The sequence below is a fragment of the Oncorhynchus kisutch genome, unplaced genomic scaffold, assembly GCF_002021735.2.
Source record: "Oncorhynchus kisutch isolate 150728-3 unplaced genomic scaffold, Okis_V2 Okis05a-Okis16b_hom, whole genome shotgun sequence".
In the NCBI taxonomy this organism is placed as follows: Eukaryota; Metazoa; Chordata; class Actinopteri; order Salmoniformes; family Salmonidae; genus Oncorhynchus; species Oncorhynchus kisutch.
The window spans coordinates 4,381,178-4,407,935 of NW_022261982.1; the positions used below are offsets into that span (position 1 = coordinate 4,381,178).

Here is a 26,758-nt window from a genome sequence, read left to right on the forward strand (position 1 = left end):
ACTTTAACCCAACCCCCAAGCCAACAGGTTAATTATAACTTTAACCCAACCCCCAAGCCAACAGGTTAATGATAACTTTAACCCAACCCCCAAGCCAACAGGTTAATGATATCACAACTTTAACCCAACCCCCAAGCCAACAGGTTAATGATATCACAACTTTAACCCAACCCTCAAGCCAACAAGTTAATGATAACTTTAACCCAACCCTCAAGCCAACAAGTTAATGATAACTTTAACCCAACCCCCAAGCCAACAGGTCTACATCTCAAAGGATATGTATTTGTCAGAGTGGATCATTGAAAATTGAATTGAATCAAATATAATTGAATACTGAACAACAATCTGTGGTAAATGTGTCAATTTATAGCTGGTTGTCTCCACTCTGTCTCTCTCGCTCTGTCGTTGTGGAACCGAAAATGAATGTTGTTAGTTGACTGGCTGGCCGTTGTGAGGCTTTTAGGTGTGACTGTCAGCTAATAGCAACCTCTCTCTGTGTGTATGTCCCCCCCCCTCTCCTTCTCCCTCCCTCCTATCACTGTAGTGATGATGAACACCTGTTGATTCAGCACTACTGTCAGAGTCTGAACCAGGGCTCTCCCCTCAGCCAGCCACGCAGCCCCGCCCAGATCCTCATCTCCATGGAGAGTGAGGAGAAGGGGGAGCTGGAGAGGGTGCTCAACGACCTGGAGTCAGACAACAGGTGAGGGGAACAGTGTGACACATTCATACCAACTGATCCCAACACAGACAAACTGATATAGACAAGCTTCTCCATCGAACGTCCATGTTGGATCCAGACGATTCTACAGTTGTGTCAGACAGTCGGTTTACGGTTGTCTTGTGGGTTGATAGGTCGTCACTAGTTACCACAGCCACAAAGTCATAAACCCCACCTATTTAAAAAAATATATATAATTTTCACCTAACCTCAACCCTAACCACACTGCTAACCTTATGCCTAACCTTAAATTAAAACCTAAAAGGTCATTTTTGTTGTCATGAAATTTGACAATTTTATAGCCAATTCTGACCTTGTGGCTGTGGTAACTAGTGGTAACTGAGTTGATAGTGAGGTTTTTGGATCTAGTTCAGGTTACTGTAAAGCACTGTGTGACTGATGTTGTTGTAAAACAGATAGAAAATAATTTGATTGAGGGATTAATTGACTAGACTGAGCTGAGTTAGCCTGGGTACCACTCTGTTTGAGTTCATATTCAACTCCTTGGTATATCACGGAGTGGAATGTTAGGAAACAAGGTTCTGGATTTCAGGCTAGAGCTGAGTCCCATTGTGTACATGTCAGTCAAGTGCCTTGCTCAAGGGCAAATCAACAGATTTTTCACCTAGTCGGCTCGGGGATTCGAACCAGTGACCTTTCGGTTACTGGCCCAACGCTCTTATTAACCTCTGACCGCTCCCTCTCAGGAAGCTACAGGCGGAGTATGACAAGTTGAAGAAGGCCCACGACCACAAGGGTCTGTCCCCACTCCCCTCACCCCCGGAGATGCTGCCCGCTTCGCCCCAGAGCCCACGGGACGCCGAGCTGATCGCTGAGGCCAAACTGCTGAGGCAGCACAAAGGACGGCTGGAGGCTCGCATGCAGATCCTGGAGGACCATAACAAACAACTGGAGTCACAGCTACACCGGCTCAGACAGCTACTGGAACAGGTCCTGAAACACACACTGTACACACACACACACACTATGCACACAGTATACAGAAAGCACACACACACATGCGAGCACACACACCAGATCACACCAGACACAGAGTCCAAAACCAGTTATAATGACTCTGTCTGTCTATCTATCTATCCATCTATCCTACATGACCAAAAGTATGTGGACACCTGCTCGTTGAACATCTAATTCCAAAATAATGGGCATTAATATGGAGTTGGTCCCCCTTTGCTGCTATAACAGCCTCCACTCTTCTGGGAAGGCTTTCCATTAGATGTTGGAACATTGCTGCGGGGACTTGCCTCCATTCAGACACAAGAGCATTAGTGAGGTTGGTCGCTGATGTTGGGCGATTAGGCCTGGCTCGCAGTCGGCATTCCAATTCATCCCAAAGGTGTTCAATGGGGTTAAGGTCAGGGCTCTGTGCAGGCCAGTCAAGTTCTTCCATACCGATCTCGACAAAACATTTCTGTATGGACCTCGCTTTGTGCATGGGGGCATTGTCATTCTGAAACAGGAAAGGGCCTTCTCCACAAAGTTGGAAGCACAGAATCGTCTAGAATGTCATTGTATGCTGTTCCTTCACTGGAAGGGGCGTAGCCCGAACCATGAAAAACAGTCCCAGACCATTATTCCTCCTCCACCAAACTTTACAGTTGGCACTATGCTTTGGGGCAGGTAGCGTTCTCCTGGCAGCCACCACACCCAGATTTTCCCATTGGACTGCCAGATGGTGAAGTGTGATTCATCAGTCCAGAGAACGCGTTTCCACTGCTCCAGAGTCCAGTGGTGGCGAGCTTTACACCACTTCAGCCAACACTTGGCATTGCGCATGGTGATCTTAGGCTTGTGTGCGGCTGCTCTGCCATGGAAACACATTTCATGAAGCTCCCGACGAACAGTTCTTGTGCTGGAACTTGGTAGTGAGTGTTGCAGCCGAGGACAGATGATTTTTACACGCTAAACGCTTCAGCACTCGGCGATCCCGTTCTGTGAGCTTGTGTGGTCTACCAATTCGCGGCTGAGCTGTTGTTGCTCCTAGATGTTTCCACTTCACAATAACAGCACTTACAGTTGACTGGGGAAGCTCTAGAAGTGCAGAAATTTGACGAACTGACTTGTTGGAAAGGTGGCATCCTATGACGGTGCCACGTTGAAAGTCACTGAGCTCTTCATTAAGGCCATTCTACTGCCAGTGTTTGTCTATGGAGATTGCATGGTTGTGTGCTTGATTTTATAAATGTCCACATACTTTTGTATATATACTGTGTCTGTCTCCAGACTGATGAGTGTGTGGAATAATGCCTGTGTCTGTCTCCAGACTGATGAGTGTGTGGGATAATGCCTGTGTCTGTCTCCAGACTGATGAGTGTGTGGAATAATGCCTGTGTCTGTCTCCAGACTGATGAGTGTGTGGGATAATGCCTGGGTCTGTCTCCAGACTGATGAGTGTGTGGGATAATGCCTGTGTGTCTCCAGACTGATGAGTGTGTGGGATAATGCCTGTGTCCGTCTCCAGACTGACTCCAAGGTGAACGGTACAGCCCTGTCCTCTCCCTCCACCTCGTCCCAGCGCTCTGACACCAGTCTGCCTCTGATGCGTGTAGCAGGCAGCCAGACTACAGAGACCATGGGTGAGACTGGAAGTGCACTCAGCACAACATCACCAGCTATGAGCCCAGTGGACCAGACTGGTTGTTACAGTGTTATGTCATATGTTGGGACACTATGGTCCGGTTGATGCTGTACTGGTTTTAAAAATATGTTTCCTATGAAGTCATTGTACTAACCTGAAGATGACTGGTTGGAATCATTTTCTTTGCTGTAGGTGACGATGAGCTGTCGAGTCCGTCCCAAGATGTATTGGGGCTAGAGGAGGTGATGGAGCAGCTAAACAACTCCTTCCCCCACAGCCAAGGTAGGACGCACACACACACACACACGCACACGCACACACACGGACATCCTACTCACTCAAGCAATTTCCATAGATGCACAAATCACCTCATGTTAGAACTACAGTCCAGGAGGGTCATTCTCCTAATGATCTAACCAGTAAGATCAGCCTCAGTGGCATATCTTGAGCACTGTTATTAATTCTACTGACCTCTTGAAGTAAATGGACCCTTTTCCTCTCAGTCCTCTGATTGTTCCCTCCTTTCTCTTTATTTCCTTCTTCCCTGTTCTGTTTCTGTGACCCAGGAGGTCGAAGGGGAAACCATTGAGAGGTCAGTGGGGTCACCAGCCCCGTCTACTGTACCCTCCTCTCCTGGCCAGTTCTCCCTCCTCTTCTCTCCTCTCTCTATTTCATTCCTCTCATATTTCTTGGTGTATTTTGTGTTTGTTCGAGGGGGCGGGGTGGGATTGTTTACTTTTGTATTTTAAGATATGCATTGATGAGTGTTTAATATTTGGGTGAGAGTGTCTGTCTGTCTGTCTGACGGTCCCTTCTGTCCCTCGTCTCCAGGACTGAGTGTAGGCAGTCTGTTCCACATGGCAGATGACCTGGGTCGAGCCATGGAGTCATTGGTCAACGTGATGACGGACGAACAGAGTGGCGAGTAGCGGAAGACGAGGGCCCGCCCCTTACCCCCTCCCCAACCAACCCCCTGCATGCTTTTCTAGTCAAAACAACTGGATTGGACACGTTTACAAAGAGAAATATACATATATTTTTGTGAAGGATCAGCATTACAAAACTTGTAGATTTCAGTAGTTTCTTAAAAGTATCGAAAATGGTTTTATTAACAAAAGGCAGGTTTTTAAACTTCTATGCAATTGTATAAAAACATAAGAGAAAGAAAAAGTGTGTAAATCTTGTGAACGTCTTTCCATTTCTTTGTATGGAGCATTTCACAACATTTGTATCAAAAAGAAAGATTGTAAACATAAGGGTGCTTTATATTACAAAACTATGTTTATTATAACAACAAAAGATGATATACTGTAAAGGCAATGCAGTCGTCCTGTACCCTTTCAGCGTAGAGAGACTGACTGTGTGTATGTATGCACGTTTGTGTGTGTCTTGGTACGCAAGGATGTGTGTGACGTGTGTGTGTGTGTGTGTGTGTGAAGGTAAACTATTTTCCACATTGCATTATAGCTTTTGCTTTGGGCTGATGCACCTCTCGTTGTTTATCAAACCATCCATCCATCCATAGGTCATAGGTCATCTTTTTCTTTAGTAGTGTCTGTTTGATGATCATAATATGATACTATGCCCTTTGCCTCGTTCACCGCAGCTCTGGTCCACTCCTATGTGTTGAATCTACCACGAGGAGGCATAGAGAACAGACTGAAAGGTTCAGTCTGGGATATTAACAGCCGTTATTGTTGTTTTTCAAATGAAGGATTGGGCCTTTAACACTGACAGAAAGAAAGTAACAGTGTTGTTTTAATACCTAATCATAGTGGTTTTGTAGGATTATGGAATTTAATACCATTTAAAATAGAGCTACAGTACAGTGTGACATTCAGCTGTTTGTAATCCTGAGATTATTTTATTGATTTGATCTGAGTTGTCTCCGAGTGTGATTGGGAGTGGTTTAAGATACTAGTGTATGATTCTAGAACCCCCAGTAATGCAAGCTCTACCTCGTTTTAATTGGTCAAAACCCAACTTTCACATTCTTTTTCATTCTGATCCTTCCTAGGAAGGTGCAGAAAATATTCTACTGTAGTTGGATGCCATCTTAAAGAACCCATCCATGTTTTGGAATGGAATGAGTCCCTCCAGATACATACACTGTAGTGTCCTCAGTGTAGCTGGATGCCATCATAAAGAACCCATCCATGTTTTGGAATGGAATGAGTCCCTCCAATCTGAATGTGTTCAGATATATACACTGTAGTGTCCTCAGCGGTTCATTAAGACATAGAGATGAAATGTCAGACATGTTTAAGGAAACTGGACCAGGGTGCACTACTGTTATCCATCCTGGACAGACTAGAGTTCCTTTATGGAATTGCATGTTGTGGGGCGTTATCAGTGTGAGATCACAGCTGATGTTTATTTAAAACCCAAACAATTGAAGGTATTCTTCAGGATTATTACAGTTTCACGACAACACCTTTTTGCTTCGTTTTGTCACCATGTTTATAGCAGCATGATCAAAGATAATGATTCATTAATCCACTGCGTCATTCATTTCTAACCCTGGAGTTGTATTGTCCATCTTTTTCAATAACTCATTTGTTTCACAACATATCAAATTCCACCAAATATATGCCTTACTACTGTATTATAACATGCTTTACTGTGTCTATCAATAAAGCGGTGATGTTGACTTGAGCTCCGTCCTCGTCTTTCTCTAAACACACACCACCTCACACACACACACACACACACACCACCTCACTCTCTCACACACACACACACCACCTCACACACACACACCACCTCACTCACACACACACACACCACCTCACTCACAGACCGTCACACACCACCTCACTCACAGACCGTCACACACCACCTCACTCACAGACCGTCACACACCACCTCACTCACAGACCGTCACACACCACCTCACTCACACACACACACCATCTCACACACACACCACCTCACTCACACACACACACACACACACCACCTCACTCACACACACACCACCTCACTCACACACACACCACCTCACTCACACACACACCACCTCACTCACAGACCGTCACACACCACCTCACTCACAGACCATCACACACACCACCTCACTCACAGACCGTCACACACCACCTCACTCACAGACCGTCACACACCACCTCACTCACAGACCGTCACACACCACCTCACTCACAGACCATCACACACACCACCTCACTCACAGACCGTCACACACCACCTCACTCACAGACCGTCACACACCACCTCACTCACAGACCGTCACACACCACCTCACTCACAGACCGTCACACACCACCTCACTCACAGACCGTCACACACCACCTCACTCACAGACCGTCACACACCACCTCACTCACAGACCGTCACACACCACCTCACTCACACACACACACACCATCTCACACACACACCACCTCACTCACACACACACACACACACCACCTCACTCACACACACACCACCTCACTCACACACACACCACCTCACTCACAGACCGTCACACACCACCTCACTCACAGACCATCACACACACCACCTCACTCACAGACCGTCACACACCACCTCACTCACAGACCGTCACACACCACCTCACTCACAGACCGTCACACACCACCTCACTCACAGACCGTCACACACACCACCTCACTCACACACACACACCATCTCACACACACACCACCTCACTCACACACACACACACACACCACCTCACTCACACACACACCACCTCACTCACACACACACCACCTCACTCACAGACCGTCACACACCACCTCACTCACAGACCATCACACACACCACCTCACTCACAGACCGTCACACACCACCTCACTCACAGACCGTCACACACCACCTCACTCACAGACCGTCACACACCACCTCACTCACAGACCATCACACACACCACCTCACTCACAGACCGTCACACACCACCTCACTCACAGACCGTCACACACCACCTCACTCACAGACCGTCACACACCACCTCACTCACAGACCGTCACACACCACCTCACTCACAGACCGTCACACACCACCTCACTCACAGACCGTCACACACCACCTCACTCACAGACCGTCACACACCACCTCACTCACAGACCGTCACACACCACCTCACTCACAGACCGTCACACACCACCTCACTCACAGACCGTCACACACCACCTCACCTGTGTTATATCACTGTTCTTTATTCCTAAGATGTATTCTATTTAACAGCCATTGAACGGCAATATGTGACTAAAACCCCAAAGCCCCACACACACACGCACCACCTCACTCACAGACCAAAGCACAGTGAAAGTTGTTTTATATAAGTCGTCTCAATCCGTCTGATTCAATTTCACCTGGAAGTGGGAACGAAAAGATCACGTTTCAGTGGGGAGTGAATGTAAAACTCTTAGCATCCGTTAGACATTACTTCATGTTCTGATACCATGGCATTGTTGAATACTCGTTTCTGATTGGCTTGAAGGGCATTCTAGAGAGTGATTAGTTCCAGTGTTCAGATACTGTAAATCACTAACCGGTGGTGGAGAGAAGAGATCTGAGAGGGAGGACCACTCCACGTCTGACTGAGGGGGTGGAGGAGATGAGGCGGACCTTGGGTACCCCTGTCTGGAGCCCGTTGGTATGATCCTTGGTCCTGGTGTCATACAGACGCTCGGGGAGGATGGGTGAGACCACTCGTTAAGGAGGGGACAACAGAGACCATCGCTGCTTTCACTGAGAGAAACTTTGACCTTCGCCATTAACTCTGTAAAAAACAATCATGTCCTTACGTGAGCTATTCTATAACCATACCTGCACAATGAAAACATCACTGAGGCGACCAACTCTATAGTAAATATTGTTATCCGTAGGGGACTATCCAAATAAAGTGTGACTAAAAGCCATTTGAGAAGGATATTAGCTAAGACGGGCAGGTAGAAGATCTCAGTCTCAGTCTTGATGTGGATGTGGTGTGAGATGTAGACCTCTCCCTCTGCAGACTCCTCCAGACCTATAGTCATGGCATGCAGCTCCACCTGAAGCTCAGTCTTCATCCCAGCAGCCACCTGCAACAAAGGTCAGGGGTCAATTTAGTCATATCAGGAAGTGAGATGTATGAATCCAAAACATCCTCAAAGAAAACAATGGGAAATGTTCAGTTTGTGTAATTGAATCAAGCTGACTACAGTAACTATCACTCTGCTCAGTAGAACTCACAGGTCCAGGGGTGTAGATGACTCTGATTCCAGTACCAGGGGACGGCTGTTTCACACTGAATCTAAAGTACAACAACACAGAACAGTTGTTGAACTTACCAGAACATAGACAGACGAGAACACACCCTGACGACCAAGACCTTAAACCTTGTCATTTTCACTGCACCACCATCTGTGACAGACATGTCCACAAACAGCCATACTAATTGTTCATGGATGTATATCTATGTGTCTGGTCTGACCTGCAGGTGTGGAAGCCCACGTTCTTCATGAGCACGGGGACGCTGTAGCTGCAGCCCTCCTTTAGGGTCCCAAACTGGACCTCTGCTGGGAGGAGCTCAAACCCCCGTGGGGCGAGCTGCTGCCCCCCCGTCACAGACACAGTCTTCACCTTCCTCCTCACCGGCTCCTCTACACACAGGAACTGAGAGCCAGACTCGCGTTAGGTCCCCTTGGTAATGCCTGGGCTCTAGCTCAGTAAGCTACGACTTATTGAACTGGCAGGACAGATACATTAGTGTTAACTGACGTGGTTCAGTGTAGTCACCTTGGACCAGAAGACTCGTGTTAGCTCCCTGGGCTACAGCCTAGGCTTTAGCTCAACAGGATAACACCGTCTTGTGGCGTCTAGATGACCCGGGGCTACATTAAATCCATATCGTGAAAGATCCACGTTATAGCGCCACTGAAATCTGAAAGGTCATTTCCGATTGAGGCGACATATGTTTCCCGTGAATGTCCCCCAGTCACACACTCCCCACATGTCCCCCAGTCACATACTCCCCACATGTCCCCCAGTCACACACTCCCCACATGTCCCCCAGTCACACACTCCCCACATGTCCCCCAGTCACACACTCCCCACATGTCCCCCAGTCACACACTCCCCACATGTCCCCCAGTCACACACTCCCCACATGTCCCCCAGTCACACACTCCCCACATGTCCCCCAGTCACACACTCCCCATATGTCCCCCAGTCACACACTCCCCATATGTCCCCCAGTCACACACTCCCCACATGTCCCCCAGTCACACACTCCCCACATGTCCCCCAGTCACACACTCCCCACATGTCCCCCAGTCACACACTCCCCACATGTCCCCCAGTCACACACTCCCCACATGTCCCCCAGTCACACACTCCCCACATGTCCCCCAGTCACACACTCCCCACATGTCCCCCAGTCACACACTCCCCACATGTCCCCCAGTCACACACTCCCCATATGTCCCCCAGTCACACACTCCCCACATGTCCCCCAGTCACACACTCCCCACATGTCCCCCAGTCACACACTCCCCACATGTCCCCCAGTCACACACTCCCCACATGTCCCCCAGTCACACACTAACCACATGTCCCCCAGTCACACACTCCCCACATGTCCCCCAGTCACACACTCCCCACATGTCCCCCAGTCACACACTCCCCACATGTCCCCCAGTCACACACTCCCCACATGTCCCCCAGTCACACACTCCCCACATGTCCCCCAGTCACACACTCCCCACATGTCCCCCAGTCACACACTCCCCACATGTCCCCCAGTCACACACTCCCCACATGTCCCCAGTCACACACTCCCCACATGTCCCCCAGTCACACACTCCCCACATGTCCCCCAGTCACACACTCCCCACATGTCCCCCAGTCACACACTCCCCACATGTCCCCCAGTCACACACTCCCCATATGTCCCCCAGTCACACACTCCCCACATGTCCCCCAGTCACACACTCCCCATATGTCCCCCAGTCACACACTCCCCATATGTCCCCCAGTCACACACTCCCCATATGTCCACCAGTCACACACTCCCCATATGTCCCCCAGTCACACACTCCCCATATGTCCCCCAGTCACACACTCCCCACATGTCCCCCAGTCACACACTCCCCATATGTCCCCCAGTCACACACTCCCCAGTCACACACTCCCCATATGTCCCCCAGTCACACACTCCCCATATGTCCCCCAGTCACACACTCCCCATATGTCCCCCAGTCACACACTCCCCATATGTCCCCCAGTCACACACTCCCCATATGTCCCCCAGTCACACACTCCCCAGTCACACACTCCCCATATGTCCCCCAGTCACACACTCCCCATATGTCCCCCAGTCACACACTCCCCATATGTCCCCCAGTCACACACTCCCCATATGTCCCCCAGCCCACACTCACAACATTCACACCTACAGTCACACACTCCCCACATGTCCCCCAGCCCACACTCCCACCAATTCACAACATTCACACCTACAGTCACACACTCCCCACATGTCCCCCAGCCCACACTCCCACCAATTCACAACATTCACACCTACAGTCACAAACATTTCCTCAATCGACATATGCACCTCTCACTGGGTGGGTGAGGAACACTAGTGTGTGCACCCGTGTGCGTGTGTGTGTGTGTGTATGTACGTCACAGTGTGTGTGTGTGTATATGTATATGTATGTACGTCACAGTGTGTGTGTGTGTGTGTGTGTGTGTGTGTGTGTGTGTGTGTGTATGTACGTCACAGTGTGTGTGTGTGTGTGTGTGTGTATGTACGTCACAGTGTGTGTGTGTGTTACCTGCTGGTTGGGCACGCTGAAGGGTTTGGAGCTGAGGATGGAGGCTGGCAGCTTGACTCTGTGTCTGCGTGGGTTCCCTGCCACGTCCACCTGGGTACTGCCAGGCCCAATCCCACCACCATGCTGCTGCTTCACTGTAGAGACACCATGAGAGCTGTCCCCTACAGGAGAACACACACAGATCTAGATATCAGTAACACAGTAACAGATACAAGACCATGATGACTGATTTATATACAGTAGGTGTCTGCAAACTGTTGGGAAAATGGTGTTTGACCAAATAGAATTCTCTTTGTCGGTTAGTCATTCAGCAGACGCTCTTCTCCAGAGTCACTTACAGTTAGTGCATTCATCTTATGATGGCTAGGTGGGACAACTTTTCAACTACCAACTTCAGTAAATGTCTGATTTTCAAGGTATTCCAGTACTTGAATTTCAGAGTGCCACATTCAAGCACCTTGTGCGGACCCTGCCTACCAGACATGCCACCAGGGGTCTTTTCAAAGTCCACAGATCCAGAACAAATTCAAGCACCTTGTGCGGACCCTGCCTACCAGACATGCCACCAGGGGTCTTTTCAAAGTCCACAGATCCAGAACAAATTCAAGCACCTTGTGCGGACCCTGCCTACCAGACATGCCACCAGGGGTCTTTTCAAAGTCCACAGATCCAGAACAACGAATAAAGCAATTACCTCACAGCACAACGCCGCAGTACATACATACTTGTTGTGTTTATGTACTGACATGTATGTGTAACTGATAGACACACACACACACACACACACACACACACACACATTAAGGTTTTTAAATTGATGTAAATTGTAAAGTAATTTGTCTGTAATGTCTTTTTCGTTATGACTCGAACCCCAGTAAGACCAGCTGTCGCCACTCTTACCCTAACACTAACCCAAGTCTAAGTCGTGTACTGAGCAGACCTGCAGTTTGAGGGGTGGGGTTGGTGGGTCTCCTAGGCAGCGCATCACTTCCTGCTGCGTGAGAGGGTGTGGGGTTCAAAGGTCGCTGGGCTGCTTCAAGAACACACACAAGAACAATGCAAAACAGGGTCACTTTCTTAATGAAGGATAAAATAACACAATACTGTATCATCAATATATCATTAGTATTGTTCTAAATGTAGCCTAGCTTTAACCTGTCTCCTGAGGGGCATCTCTGAGGTAGTTCTGGGAGTTGGGAGTGTTGGGGAATGGAGGAAGGTCCTGAGACAGAGATCTCATATCAGGGACCTGACGGGAAAACCCAGATAGTTGTTTTATATTCGTACAGTAGATGAGCTGAATACAATCTGCAATATGTTGCACAGGTTGGAGAGGCACACAGTGAAGCTAATATTAACCTCTGTACCAAACCAAACGCTAGGCTAGTAGCATTGGGAAATATTGTCTTATATTAACCACCTCTGTACCAAAACAAACACTAGGCTAGTAGCATTGGGAAATATTGTCTTATATTAACCACCTCTGTACCAAACCAAACGCTAGGCTAGTAGCATTGGGAAATATTGTCTTATATTAACCACCTCTGTACCAAACCAAACACTAGGCTAGTAGCATTGGGAAATATTGTCTTATATTAACCACCTCTGTACCAAACCAAACGCTAGGCTAGTAGCATTGGGAAATATTGTCTTATATTAACCACCTCTGTACCAAACCAAACGCTAGGCTAGTAGCATTGGGAAATATTGTCTTATATTAACCACCTCTGTACCAAACCAAACACTAGGCTAGTAGCATTGGGAAATATTGTCTTATATTAACCACCTCTGTACCAAACCAAACACTAGGCTAGTAGCATTGGGAAATATTGTCTAGATGCTTTTTTCCAGTTGAGATGAAGTTTATAAATTGACTGGCTGGGCTGTGGGACAATGGACGTGTATTAATGAATCTAATGGAACTGTTAACAGGCATTACGTAGCTGTGCTGAATTACAATCCATTAATGAGAAAGCTGTCACCTCCGAGTACTCAAAACCTGCTCCTTTCTCTGAGTGGAAATAAGGAGGAATGATTCTGTTCCTTAGAGCCTCTCTGTAAATCTTCTCCTGGTCCAGCTCCTGTCTGAACAGTACAGCAACATTCATTAAAACATTCATTAAAAGCTTAAATATTCCTGGGAAAAGATGTTAATGTCCACTATGTCAACTCTATAATAGAGAGCAGTTAGTTAGTTACCTGTGTTGCTCTATCCTGGTCTTCCACATAGTTACCTGTGTTGCTCTATCCTGCTCTTCCACATAGTTACCTGTGTTGCTCTATCCTGGTCTTCCACATAGTTACCTGTGTTGCTCTATCCTGGTCTTCCACATAGTTACCTGTGTTGCTCTATCCTGGTCTTCCACATAGTTACCTGTGTTGCTCTATCCTGGTCTTCCACATAGTTACCTGTGTCGCTCTATCCTGGTCTTCCACATAGTTACCTGTGTTGCTCTATCCTGGTCTTCCACATAGTTACCTGTGTTGCTCTATCCTGCTCTTCCACATAGTTACCTGTGTTGCTCTATCCTGCTCTTCCACATAGTTACCTGTGTTGCTCTATCCTGGTCTTCCACATAGTTACCTGTGTTGCTCTATCCTGCTCTTCCACATAGTTACCTGTGTTGCTCTATCCTGGTCTTCCACATAGTTACCTGTGTTGCTCTATCCTGCTCTTCCACATAGTTACCTGTGTTGCTCTATCCTGCTCTTCCACATAGTTACCTGTGTTGCTCTATCCTGGTCTTCCACATAGTTACCTGTGTTGCTCTATCCTGCTCTTCCACATAATATCCTGTGCCTCTTTGCTGAAGCTGTAAAACAGGAGATTGTAATATGATGAGAAGATAATGGAAAAGGTTCAAAGCTGTAGATATTTATGTTCATAGTTTAACTAAACCCATTAGTACAGGGAAAATAATAAGCTACTAATCAGAGACTCATGAGAAAGATGTCCTACAGATCTAAGGTCTGGTTAGTTATGATACTGATCTAGGACCAGGTTAGTTATACTGATCTAGGACCAGGCTAGTTATGATACTGATCTAGGACCAGGCTAGTTATGATACTGATCTAAGACCAGGCTAGTTATGATACTGATCTAGGACCAGGCCAATTATGATACTGATCTAAGACCAGGCTAGTTATGATACTGATCTAGGACCAGGCTAGTTATGATACTGATCTAGGACCAGGCTAGTTATGATACTGATCTAGGACCAGGCTAGTTATGATACTGATCTAGGACCAGGCTAGTTATGATACTGATCTAGGACCAGGCTAGTTATGATACTGATCTAAGACCAGGCTAGTTATGATACTGATCTAGGACCAGGCTAGTTATGATACTGATCTAGGACCAGGCTAGTTATGATACTGATCTAGGACCAGGCTAGTTATGATACTGATCTAGGACCAGGCTAGTTATGATACTGATCTAAGACCAGGCTAGTTATGATACTGATCTAGGACCAGGCTAGTTATGATACTGATCTAGGACCAGGCTAGTTATTATACTGATCTAGGACCAGGCTAGTTCTGATACTGATCTAAGACCAGGCTAGTTATGATACTGATCTAGGACCAGGCTAGTTATGATACTGATCTAGGACCAGGCTAGTTATGATACTGATCTAGGACCAGGCTAGTTATGATACTGATCTAGTTATGATACTGATCTAGGACCAGGCTAGTTATGATACTGATCTAGGACCAGGCTAGTTATGATACTGATCTAGGACCAGGCTAGTTATTATACTGATCTAGGACCAGGCTAATTATGATACTGATCTAAGACCAGGCTAGTTATGATACTGATCTAGGACCAGGCTAGTTATGATACTGATCTAGGACCAGGCTAGTTATGATACTGATCTAGGACCAGGCTAGTTATGATACTGATCTAGGACCAGGCTAGTTATGATACTGATCTAGGACCAGGCTAGTTATGATACTGATCTAGGACCAGGCTAGTTATGATACTGATCTAGGACCAGGCTAGTTATGATACTGATCTAGGACGAGGCTAGTTATGATACTGATCTAGGACCAGGCTAGTTATGATACTGATCTAGGACCAGGCTAGTTATGATACTGATCTAGGACCAGGCTAGTTCTGATACTGATCTAGGACCAGGCTAGTTATGATACTGATCTAGGACCAGGCTAGTTATGAACTGATCTAGGACCAGACTAGTCATGATACTGATCTAGGACCAGGCTAGTCATGATACTGATCTAGGACCAGGCTAGTTATGATACTGATCTAGGACCAGGCTAGTCATGATACTGATCTAGGACCAGGCTAGTTATGATACTGATCTAGGACCAGGCTAGTTATGATACTGATCTAGCACCAGGCTAGTTATGATACTGATCTAGGACCAGGCTAGTTCTGATACTGATCTAGGACCAGGCTAGTTCTGATACTGATCTAGGACCAGGCTAGTTATGGTACTGATCTAGGACCAGGCTAGTTATGATACTGATCTAGGACCAGGCTAGTTATGGTACTGATCTAGGACCAGGCTAGTTATGATACTGATCTAGGACCAGGCTAGTTATGATACTGATCTAGGACCAGGCTAGTTATGATACTGATCTAGGACCAGGCTAGTTATGATACTGATCTAGGACCAGGCTAGTTCTGACCCACCTGTCTGTGTGTTTCTCTGAGAGCGAGGCCTCAGTCTGCAGGGCTGGAGTCTTCACTGCCTGGATGTACAGGGTGGCTGCATCCACTGAGGTGGAACAAACACAAACACTCCCTATTCAACTCACCATTCCTTTCCCTTATCCAATTCATTGCTACAGCTAGGAAATAATCTCCAAGCACCATAAAAGTGCCAAGCCAAAATGAAAGACTCACCGGGGCAGATTCTGTTCTCTATAGTGGGGTGCTCTGACTCTGGAAGTGACTGAGGAGGAAAAAATGCACATGGTGTCACACAATACTACAGCACCTGAGTAACAGAACACTACAGCACCCGAGTAACAGAACACTACAGCACTCGAGTAACAGAACACTACAGCACCCGAGTAACAGAATACTACAGCACCTGAGTAACAGAATACTACAGCACCCGAGTAACAGAATACTACAGCACCTGAGTAACAGAATACTACAGCACCCGAGTAACAGAATACTACAGCACCTGAGTAACAGAATACTACAGCACCCGAGTAACAGAACACTACAGCACTCGAGTAACAGAATACTACAGCACCTGAGTAACAGAATACTACAGCACCGGAGTAATTTGGACATATTTGATCAGGTCAGTAGTGTGGACCTTCTCCTCCTCAGTACGTGTGTGTGTGTGTGTATGTGTGTGTGTGTGTGTGTGTACTGACTGACCAGGACCAGTTTGAGCAGGTCAGCAGCGTGGATCTTCTCCTCCTCAGTACGTGTGTGTGTGTGTGTGTGTATGTGTGTGTGTGTGTGTGTACTGACTGACCAGGACCAGTTTGAGCAGGTCAGCAGCGTGGATCTTCTCCTCCTCAGTACGAGGGTCATTCAGCTGCATCTTCTCTGTCAGGTTCTCTCTCTGGATAACCTGCTCCATGTACTCCTACAATACCAGGTACAGGAAGAGGAGCACCACATGTTGAGACAGGACCAGGTACAGGAGGAGGACCAGGTAGAGGAGGAGGACCAGGTATAGGAGAAGGACGACCAGGTACAGGAGGAGAAGGACCAGGTACAGGAGGAGGAGGACCAGGTACAGGAGAAGGACGACCAGGTACAGGAGAAGGACCAGGTACAGGAGGAGGACCACATGTTGAGACAGGACCAGGTAGAGGAGGAGGACCAGGTAGAGGAGAAGGACCAGGTACAGGAGGAGGACCACATGTTGAGACAGGACCAGGTAGAGGAGGAGGACCAGGTACAGGAGAAGGACCAGGTACAGGAGGAGGACCACATGTTGAGACAGGACCAGGTAGAGGAGGAGGACCAGGTACAGGAGGAGGACCAGGTACAAGAGGAGGACCAGGTACAGGAGGAGGACCAGGTACAGGAGGAGGACCAGGTACAGGAGGAGGACCACATGTTGAGACAGGACCAGGTAGAGGAGGAGGACCAGGTAGAGGAGGAGGACCAGGTACAGGAGGAGGAGGACCAGGTACAGGAGGAGGACCAGGTACAGGAGGAGGAGGACCAGGTACAGGAGGAGGACCAGGTACAGGAGGAGGACCAGGTACAGGAGGAGGAGGACCAGGTACAGGAGGAGGACCAGGTACAGGAGGAGGACCAGGTACAGGAGGAGGACCAGGTACAGGAGGAGGACCACATGTTGAGACAGGACCAGGTAGAGGAGGAGGACCAGGTACAGGAGAAGGACCAGGTACAGGAGGAGGACGACCAGGTACAGGAGGAGGACGACCAGGTACAGGAGGAGGACGACCAGGTACAGGAGGAGGAGGACCAGGTACAGGAGGAGGACGACCAGGTACAGGAGGAGGACCAGGTAGAGGAGGAGGACCAGGTACAGGAGGAGGACCAGGTACAGGAGGAGGACGACCAGGTACAGGAGGAGGACCAGGTAGAGGAGGAGGACCAGGTACAGGAGGAGGAGGACCAGGTACAGGAGGAGGACCAGGTACAGGAGGAGGACCAGGTACAGGAGGAGGACGACCAGGTACAGGAGGAGGACCAGGTAGAGGAGGAGGACCAGGTACAGGAGGAGGACCAGGTACAGGAGGAGGACGACCAGGTACAGGAGGAGGACCAGGTAGAGGAGGAGGACCAGGTACAGGAGGAGGAGGACCAGGTACAGGAGGAGGACCAGGTAGAGGAGGAGGACCAGGTACAAGAGGAGGACCAGGTACAGGAGGAGGATGACCAGGTACAGGAGAAGGACCAGGTACAGGAGGAGGACCACATGTTGAGACAGGACCAGGTAGAGGAGGAGGACCAGGTACAGGAGGAGGACCAGGTACAGGAGGAGGACCAGGTACAGGAGGAGGACCAGGTACAGGAGGAGGACCAGGTACAGGAGGAGGACCACATGTTGAGACAGGACCAGGTAGAGGAGGAGGACCAGGTAGAGGAGGAGGACCAGGTACAGGAGGAGGAGGACCAGGTACAGGAGGAGGACCAGGTACAGGAGGAGGACGACCAGGTACAGGAGGAGGACCAGGTACAGGAGGAGGACCAGGTACAGGAGGAGGAGGACCAGGTACAGGAGGAGGACCAGGTACAGGAGGAGGACCAGGTACAGGAGGAGGACCACATGTTGAGACAGGACCAGGTAGACGAGGAGGACCAGGTACAGGAGAAGGACCAGGTACAGGAGGAGGAGGACCAGGTACAGGAGGAGGACGACCAGGTACAGGAGGAGGAGGACCAGGTACAGGAGGAGGACGACCAGGTACAGGAGGAGGACCAGGTACAGGAGGAGGACCAGGTAGAGGAGGAGGACCAGGTACAGGAGGAGGACCAGGTACAGGAGGAGGACGACCAGGTACAGGAGGAGGACCAGGTAGAGGAGGAGGACCAGGTACAGGAGGAGGAGGACCAGGTACAGGAGGAGGACCAGGTACAGGAGGAGGACCAGGTACAGGAGGAGGACCAGGTACAGGAGGAGGACCAGGTACAGGAGGAGGATGACCAGGTACAGGAGGAGGACCAGGTAGAGGAGGAGGACCAGGTACAGGAGGAGGACCAGGTACAGGAGGAGGACGACCAGGTACAGGAGGAGGACCAGGTACAGGAGGAGGAGGACCAGGTACAGGAGGAGGAGGACCAGGTACAGGAGGAGGACCAGGTAGAGGAGGTGGACCAGGTAGAGGAGGAGGACCAGGTACAGGAGGAGGACCAGGTACAGGAGGAGGACGACCAGGTACAGGAGGAGGACCAGGTAGAGGAGGAGGACCAGGTACAGGAGGAGGAGGACCAGGTACAGGAGGAGGACCAGGTACAGGAGGAGGACGACCAGGTACAGGAGGAGGACCAGGTAGAGGAGGAGGACCAGGTACAGGAGGAGGACCACATGTTGAGACAGGACCAGGTAGAGGAGGAGGACCAGGTAGAGGAGGAGGACCAGGTAGAGGAGGAGGACCAGGTAGAGGAGGAGGACCAGGTACAGGAGGAGGACCACATGTTGAGACACAGATTACACCGCATACCAAACACATGTTGACATACAGAGTACACCGCATACCAAACACATGTTGACATACAGAGTACACCGCATACCAAACACATGTTGACATACAGAGTACACTGCATACCAAACACATGCATGTTATGATGGAACATCTATATTAAGGTAGCCTAGCAGTTAGTGCATTGGGTCAGTTACTGAAACGTCTCTGGTTCGAATCCCTGAGCTGACAAGGTGACAAAAAACTGCCGATGTGCTCTTGAGTAAGGCACTGCTTGTACACTGGGTTAAGGCTGCTGTAATGGAGACTGCCTTATAGAATCCACACAGGACAGTGAGATGAGCTGCAGAGCTGTACCTTGAGGCGAGTCTCCAGAGTCCTGCGGAGCTGTCTGCTGACTGGCTGGTACTGGAGCAGCTGTCGGACCTCCAGGGTATCAGGACAGCTCAGCACGGGCCTGCAGGCCTCAGAAACAGGCTTCTCTCTCAGGGTCAGACCCCGGCCCAGGGTGGTCCCGAACAGAGGACCTGGCTTCTTCCTCTGGGGGGGGGTTACAGTAGATGTTTAAAGAATATGTTTTTAGGGGATAAAGTAGATTTATTTATTTATTTAAATTTTAAGGTATCATCAAACCCTATGACTAAAGTGTGTTTTGACCATGTATAAAATTACCTTAAATTCAAGTACACGTGAAAACTAGCATGATTTGCTAATACATTATGCGTCTATTTCAACTGCATTTTCTCTTTGATTGTCTCGGTCTACCTCTACTGAGGGGAAGCTGTCCCAGCGTCGGGACTTGAGGTTGGTGGGGATGATGTCCTTGTTTTGTTTCTGCATGACCCATCTGGACCACACGTCCTGACGAGAGGGTCTCAGCACCGCTATACCCAGGACACCTGCAGGACAGGGAGGAGACCACAGACGTGTCTATGGGTAGACCAGGAGGAAACAATGGAGGTAGAGTAATGAACAGAATCCTACCCTGTAGGTCTGGGAGGAGACCACAGACGTGTCTATGGGTAGACCGGGAGGAAACAATGGAGGTAGAGTAATGAACAGAATCCTACCCTGTAGGTCTGGGAGGAGACCACAGACGTGTCTATGGGTAGACCAGGAGGAAACACAGGTCTATGGAGGTAGAGTAATGAACAGAATCCTACCCTGTAGGTCAGGGAGGAGACCACAGACGTGTCTATGGGTAGACCAGGAGGAAACAATGGAGGTAGAGTAATGAACAGAATCCTACCCTGTAGGTCAGGGAGGAGACCACAGACGTGTCTATGGGTAGACCAGGAGGAAACAATGGAGGTAGAGTAATGAACAGAATCCTACCCTGTAGGTCAGGGAGGAGACCACAGACGTGTCTATGGGTAGACCAGGAGGAAACAATGGAGGTAGAGTAATGAACAGAATCCTACCCTGTAGGTCTGGGAGGAGACCACAGACGTGTCTATGGGTGGACCAGGAGGAAACAATGGAGGTAGAGTAATGAACAGAATCCTACCCTGTAGGTCTGGGAGGGGTTCTTTAAGCAGGGCGACAGCAGGGTCAGAGTAGTCCTCATACAAACGTTCCTCTACTGTCTGAGAGTACAGCAGCTCTGTGCCTGAACCGTCCTCATGGGCCATGAACAACCTGGGTGTTTATTATGGTATAGAGAATGAGAGACTACCCATCATGCTTCAGCCCAGATTGAACACTACAAGGGTTAAAAGGTGCCTAACTGGGGGACATTGGAATGAAAAAGGAGTCCAACTGTACAGATGAGGAGCAGAGTTACTGAAGCCTACCTGGGAATGTGGACTTTACGTCCAATAGGATGCTTGGACAGCTCTCTCTCTTCTGGCAGCCCTCCCTCCTCTTCCTCCTCCTCCTCCTCCTCCTCCACTCTGCTGTCCAGAGGGCTAGAGATCTCCACTGATGCCTGGCCATCCTTCATCACCTCCACACAGCACCATTTGATACACTGTCACTATAACTCCACCATGCACTACACATGCCCTACACATGCACTACACATGCCCTACACATGCACTACACATGCACTACACATGCCCTACACATGCCCTACATATGCCCTACACATGCCCTACACATGCCCTGCACATGCCCTGCACATGCCCTACACATGCCCTGCACATGCCCTGCACATGCCCTACACATGCCCTACACATGCTCTACACATGCCCTACACATGCCCTACACATGCCCTACACATGCCCTACACATGCCCTACACATGCCCTAGGAAGCCTACAGTGATCTTTTCTAATTCACTTTGTCAAACAAGTTTCCAAAAGGAAAATTCCCAGGGGCTTGCAGAGGTCAGTGTATCATACGATAATCCTCTGAACACTAGGCCTGATGGGAAAACAAACTGTCTGGAATCTCACCCTAATCCTTATATAGTGCTCAAGTTATGGTCAGCGCCTTATGCCCTGGTCCCAGATCTGATTGTGCTGTCTTGCTAACTCCTATGGTCATCGTCAAGCCAAATGGCAAGACAACACAAACAGATCTGGGACCAGACTATAAGAAGGGAACAGGGGTGTCATACAGAGCCGACCCACCTGGAAGAGGTTCCCGTGGTGGTCTGTGACCTCACACAGTGTGTCTGAAGTGGAGGTGTGGTTCATCCTGTAGCTGCCTGGCTGCTCTCTGGGACTCCAGCTGGCCAGACTCAGGGTTGGGCTGTGTTCAGGGTCTGACGTGTACACACAACTACCGTCCTGGTTGATGAACAGCAGACCTACACTGGACGGGTACACCTAGAGGGCACACGGGGACACGGAGAGTCACCCAGAATGAATATAGAACCTCAGAACACAGTCATTTGCTAGACTCATGAAAGGAAGCGTGGATCTTCTCGTCCGATGCTCTCCACGTTATGAGGAGGTGGGAAGACAACGGGAGGAATGGAGGAAGGACTAGTAACAGTCACCCCCGGTTTCTCTTACTTGGTACGCTCCGTCGCAGGTGGCGGTGACGACGCTCCCGTCTCCAAAGACCACGTTGCAGGACCTGCCCTCGCCGAACATGGTTACCGTGGCAAACCCCAGGCGCTCCACCATCACCACCTTCTCCTTCCTACACACACTGCTGGACCTCTCCCCTGGTAACACAACGTAGACATTATCACACCAGGAACTATCCTTCCTACACACACTGTTGTCTCTGTCCTGGTAACACAACGTAGACATTATCACACCAGGAACTATCCTTCCTACACACACTGTTGTCTCTGTCCTGGTAACACATAATATACACTACTAATGTATTAGACAAGTTAGTAGTATAGCCTTTAACCTGTATCAAACCAGGTAGTAGTTAGTAGTATAGCCTTTAACCTGTATCAGACCATTTAGAAGTTAGTAGTATAGCTTTTAACCTGTATCAGACCAGGTAGTAGTATAGCCTTTAACCTATATCAGACCAGGTAGTAGTATAGCCTTTAACCTGTATCAGACCAGGTAGTAGTATAGCCTTTAACCTGTATCAGACCAGGTAGTAGTATAGCCTTTAACCTGTATCAGACCAGGTAGTAGTATAGCCTTTAACCTGTATCAGACCAGGTAGTAGTATAGCCTTTAACCTGTGTCAGACCAGATAGTAGTTAGTAGTATAGCCTTTAACCTGTATCAGACCAGGTAGTAGTTAGTAGTATAGCCTTTAACCTGTATCAGACCATTTAGAAGTTAGTAGTATAGCTTTTAACCTGTATCAGACCAGGTAGTAGTATAGCCTTTAACCTATATCAGACCAGGTAGTAGTTAGTAGTATAGCTTTTAACCTGTATCAGACCAGGTAGTAGTATAGCCTTTAACCTGTGTCAGACCAGGTAGTAGTATAGCCTTTAACCTGTATCAGACCATATAGCAGTTAGTAGTATAGCCTTTAACCTGTATCAGACCAGGTAGTAGTATAGCCTTTAACCTGTATCAGACCAGGTAGTAGTATAGCCTTTAACCTGTATCAGACCAGGTAATAGTCAGTAGTATAGCCTTTAACCTGTATCAGACCAGGTAGTAGTCAGTAGTATAGCCTTTAACCTGTATCAGACCAGGTAGTAGTATAGCCTTTAACCTGTATCAGACCAGGTAATAGTCAGTAGTATAGCCTTTAACCTGTATCAGACCAGGTAATAGTCAGTAGTATAGCCTTTAACCTGTATCAGACCAGGTAGTAGTCAGTAGTATAGCCTTTAACCTGTATCAGACCAGGTAGTAGTATAGCTTTTAACCTGTATCAGACCAGGTAGTAGTCAGTAGTATAGCCTTTAACCTGTATCAGACCAGGTAGTAGTATAGCCTTTAACCTGTATCAGACCCGGTAGTAGTATAGCCTTTAACCTGTATCAGACCAGGTAGTAGTATAGCTTTTAACTTGTATCAGACCAGGTAGTAGTATAGCCTTTAACCTGTGTCAGACCAGGTAGTAGTATAGCCTTTAACCTGTATCAGACCAGGTAGTAGTATAGCCTTTAACCTGTATCAGACCAGGTAGTAGTATAGCCTTTAACTTGTATCAGACCAGGTAGTAGTATAGCCTTTAACCTGTGTCAGACCAGGTAGTAGTTAGTAGTATAGCCTTTAACCTGTATCAGACCAGGTAGTAGTATAGCCTTTAACCTGTATCAGACCAGGTAGTAGTATAGCCTTTAACCTGTATCAGACCAGGTAGTAGTATAGCCTTTAACCTGTATCAGACCAGGTAGTAGTATAGCCTTTAACCTGTATCAGACCAGGTAGTAGTATAGCCTTTAACCTGTATCAGACCAGGTAGTAGTATAGCCTTTAACCTGTATCAGACCAGGTAGTAGTATAGCCTTTAACTTGTATCAGACCAGGTAGTAGTATAGCCTTTAACCTGTGTCAGACCAGGTAGTAGTTAGTAGTATAGCCTTTAACCTGTATCAGACCAGGTAGTAGTTAGTAGTATAGCCTTTAACCTGTATCAGACCAGGTAGCAGTTAGTAGTATAGCCTTTAACCTGTATCAGACCAGGTAGTAGTATAGCCTTTAACCTGTGTCAGACCAGGTAGTAGTTAGTAGTATAGCCTTTAACCTGTATCAGACCAGGTAGTAGTATAGCTTTTAACCTGTATCAGACCAGGTAGTAGTATAGCCTTTAACCTGTATCAGACCATATAGCAGTTAGTAGTATAGCCTTTAACCTGTATCAGACCAGGTAGTAGTATAGCCTTTAACCTGTATCAGACCAGGTAGTAGTATAGCCTTTAACTTGTATCAGACCAGGTAGTAGTATAGCCTTTAACCTGTGTCAGACCAGGTAGTAGTTAGTAGTATAGCCTTTAACCTGTATCAGACCAGGTAGTAGTATAGCCTTTAACCTGTATCAGACCAGGTAGTAGTATAGCCTTTAACCTGTATCAGACCAGGTAGTAGTATAGCCTTTAACCTGTATCAGACCAGGTAGTAGTATAGCCTTTAACCTGTATCAGACCAGGTAGTAGTATAGCCTTTAACCTGTATCAGACCAGGTAGTAGTATAGCCTTTAACCTGTATCAGACCAGGTAGTAGTATAGCCTTTAACTTGTATCAGACCAGGTAGTAGTATAGCCTTTAACCTGTGTCAGACCAGGTAGTAGTTAGTAGTATAGCCTTTAACCTGTATCAGACCAGGTAGTAGTTAGTAGTATAGCCTTTAACCTGTATCAGACCAGGTAGCAGTTAGTAGTATAGCCTTTAACCTGTATCAGACCAGGTAGTAGTATAGCCTTTAACCTGTGTCAGACCAGGTAGTAGTTAGTAGTATAGCCTTTAACCTGTATCAGACCAGGTAGCAGTTAGTAGTATAGCCTTTAACCTGTGTCAGACCAGGTAGTAGTATAGCCTTTAACCTGTATCAGACCAGGTAGCAGTTAGTAGTATAGCCTTTAACCTGTATCAGACCAGGTAGTAGTATAGCCTTTAACCTGTGTCAGACCAGGTAGTAGTTAGTAGTATAGCCTTTAACCTGTATCAGACCAGGTAGTAGTTAGTAGTATAGCCTTTAACCTGTATCAGACCAGGTAGTAGTTAGTAGTATAGCCTTTAACCTGTGTCAGACCAGGTAGTAGTTAGTAGTATAGCCTTTAACCTGTATCAGACCAGGTAGTAGTTAGTAGTATAGCCTTTAACCTGTGTCAGACCAGGTAGTAGTTAGTAGTATAGCCTTTAACCTGTATCAGACCAGGTAGTAGTCAGTAGTATAGCCTTTAACCTGTATCAGACCAGGTAGTAGTATAGCCTTTAACCTGTGTCAGACCAGGTAGTAGTTAGTAGTATAGCCTTTAACCTGTATCAGACCAGGTAGTAGTTAGTAGTATAGCCTTTAACCTGTATCAGACCAGGTAGTAGTTAGTAGTATAGCCTTTAACCTGTGTCAGACCAGGTAGTAGTTAGTAGTATAGCCTTTAACCTGTATCAGACCAGGTAGTAGTTAGTAGTATAGCCTTTAACCTGTGTCAGACCAGGTAGTAGTTAGTAGTATAGCCTTTAACCTGTATCAGACCAGGTAGTAGTCAGTAGTATAGCCTTTAACCTGTATCAGACCATTTAGCAGTTAGTATGATAGCCTTTAACCTGTGTTAATGTGTTCCTGGGACCACCCACTGAGAGCCTCTCTCTCCTGGTACAGGGTAGTGATCCTGGTTCCGTCTGCATGGTCGATGATCACCGTCCCGTCTCTGTCCAGCACAGACATCACCTTGTCCTCCCGGGTGATAACAACCTGCTCACACAGAGACAAGGCAGAAGAGCTACTTTTACATATCACATGTGTAGGAAGTCAAAATGTTGACACCTTCAGAGTATCAGCTAACCCACCATTTTGGACTTTTGCAAAAGGTCGTGAGAAAACTAACATGTGTTATTATCAACCACGATGTTAGCAAACCATGTTGCTGGTTCGTATACTCACAGTTTGGCTGACAGGGTCTGTGGCTCTGAAGGCCAGGACCGGGCCAGGGTCTGTGGTCTGGTCCCCCATGGTGGCTACTCTGTGTCCGGAGGGGCTGGTGGTGACCCAACAGACCCCCTGTCTGCCCTGGGTGTTGTCTGACGACCTCTGCTCCTCCCTGGGCTCTGGGTCACTCTGACTCTGGTCAGCCCCCAGGCTCTGCTTGGAACCCAGTTTACCTGCCCAGACACACAACCCCTCATCTTCCCTTTGTCTTTCTCAAGCACCGATACTCAACAACACAAAAGGTTGTGAAGCCAATAGATTTCAGACTGACACAGTAAAAGTCTAATAGGAAGACAAATCAAATAGACAGTACCAGTCTAAAGTTTGGACACACCTACTTTTCCCAGGGTTTTGTTTATTTTTTACTATTGTAGAAAAATAGTGAAGACATCAAAACTATGAAATAACATGTAGTATCACTCTGCAGTCCAACTCATCCCAAACCACCTGAAATGGTTTGAGGTCAGGTGATTGTGGAGGCCAGGTCATCTGATGCAGCACTCCATCACTCTCCTTGGTCTAATAGACCTTACACAGCCTGGAGGTGTGTTTTGGGTCATTGTCCTGTTGAAAAATATA

At 47.9% G+C, this 26,758-nt stretch overlaps 2 protein-coding genes across 4 annotated transcripts in view; one reads left to right on the plus strand and one right to left on the minus strand.

Annotated features, from left to right (window-relative positions):
* LOC109877047 (dystrophin-like) overlaps positions 1–5,975 on the plus strand; it is a 244,760-nt gene extending 238,785 nt beyond the window's left edge. The window contains 5 exon segments of the mRNA XM_031813663.1: positions 545–703; positions 1,429–1,672; positions 3,204–3,318; positions 3,513–3,602; positions 4,152–5,975. Coding sequence (XP_031669523.1) covers positions 545–703; positions 1,429–1,672; positions 3,204–3,318; positions 3,513–3,602; positions 4,152–4,249 — 706 coding nt within the window. The 3' untranslated portion in view covers positions 4,250–5,975.
* Positions 5,976–7,382: 1,407 nt separating this feature from the next.
* LOC109879946 (sperm-associated antigen 17) overlaps positions 7,383–26,758 on the minus strand; it is a 40,776-nt gene continuing 21,400 nt past the window's right edge. For 2 of the 3 annotated variants that reach the window (XM_031813649.1, XM_031813647.1), the window contains exons 26-46: positions 26,135–26,352; positions 25,798–25,945; positions 22,170–22,324; positions 21,783–21,980; positions 21,004–21,155; positions 20,718–20,848; positions 19,976–20,109; positions 19,568–19,750; positions 16,561–16,674; positions 15,972–16,020; positions 15,759–15,843; positions 13,864–13,917; positions 13,087–13,189; positions 12,260–12,353; positions 12,045–12,137; positions 11,105–11,265; positions 8,761–8,942; positions 8,520–8,580; positions 8,221–8,368; positions 7,838–7,987; positions 7,383–7,657 (exon numbers count right to left, since the gene is read on the minus strand). In XM_031813649.1, the coding sequence (XP_031669509.1) occupies positions 7,620–7,657; positions 7,838–7,987; positions 8,221–8,368; positions 8,520–8,580; positions 8,761–8,942; positions 11,105–11,265; positions 12,045–12,137; positions 12,260–12,353; positions 13,087–13,189; positions 13,864–13,917; positions 15,759–15,843; positions 15,972–16,020; positions 16,561–16,674; positions 19,568–19,750; positions 19,976–20,109; positions 20,718–20,848; positions 21,004–21,155; positions 21,783–21,980; positions 22,170–22,324; positions 25,798–25,945; positions 26,135–26,352 (2,651 nt within the window). In that variant the 3' untranslated portion in view covers positions 7,383–7,619. The remainder of the gene's footprint in view (positions 7,658–7,837; positions 7,988–8,220; positions 8,369–8,519; positions 8,581–8,760; positions 8,943–11,104; positions 11,266–12,044; positions 12,138–12,259; positions 12,354–13,086; positions 13,190–13,863; positions 13,918–15,758; positions 15,844–15,971; positions 16,021–16,560; positions 16,675–19,567; positions 19,751–19,975; positions 20,110–20,717; positions 20,849–21,003; positions 21,156–21,782; positions 21,981–22,169; positions 22,325–25,797; positions 25,946–26,134; positions 26,353–26,758) is intronic. The other variant, XM_031813648.1, reaches the window with a different exon arrangement.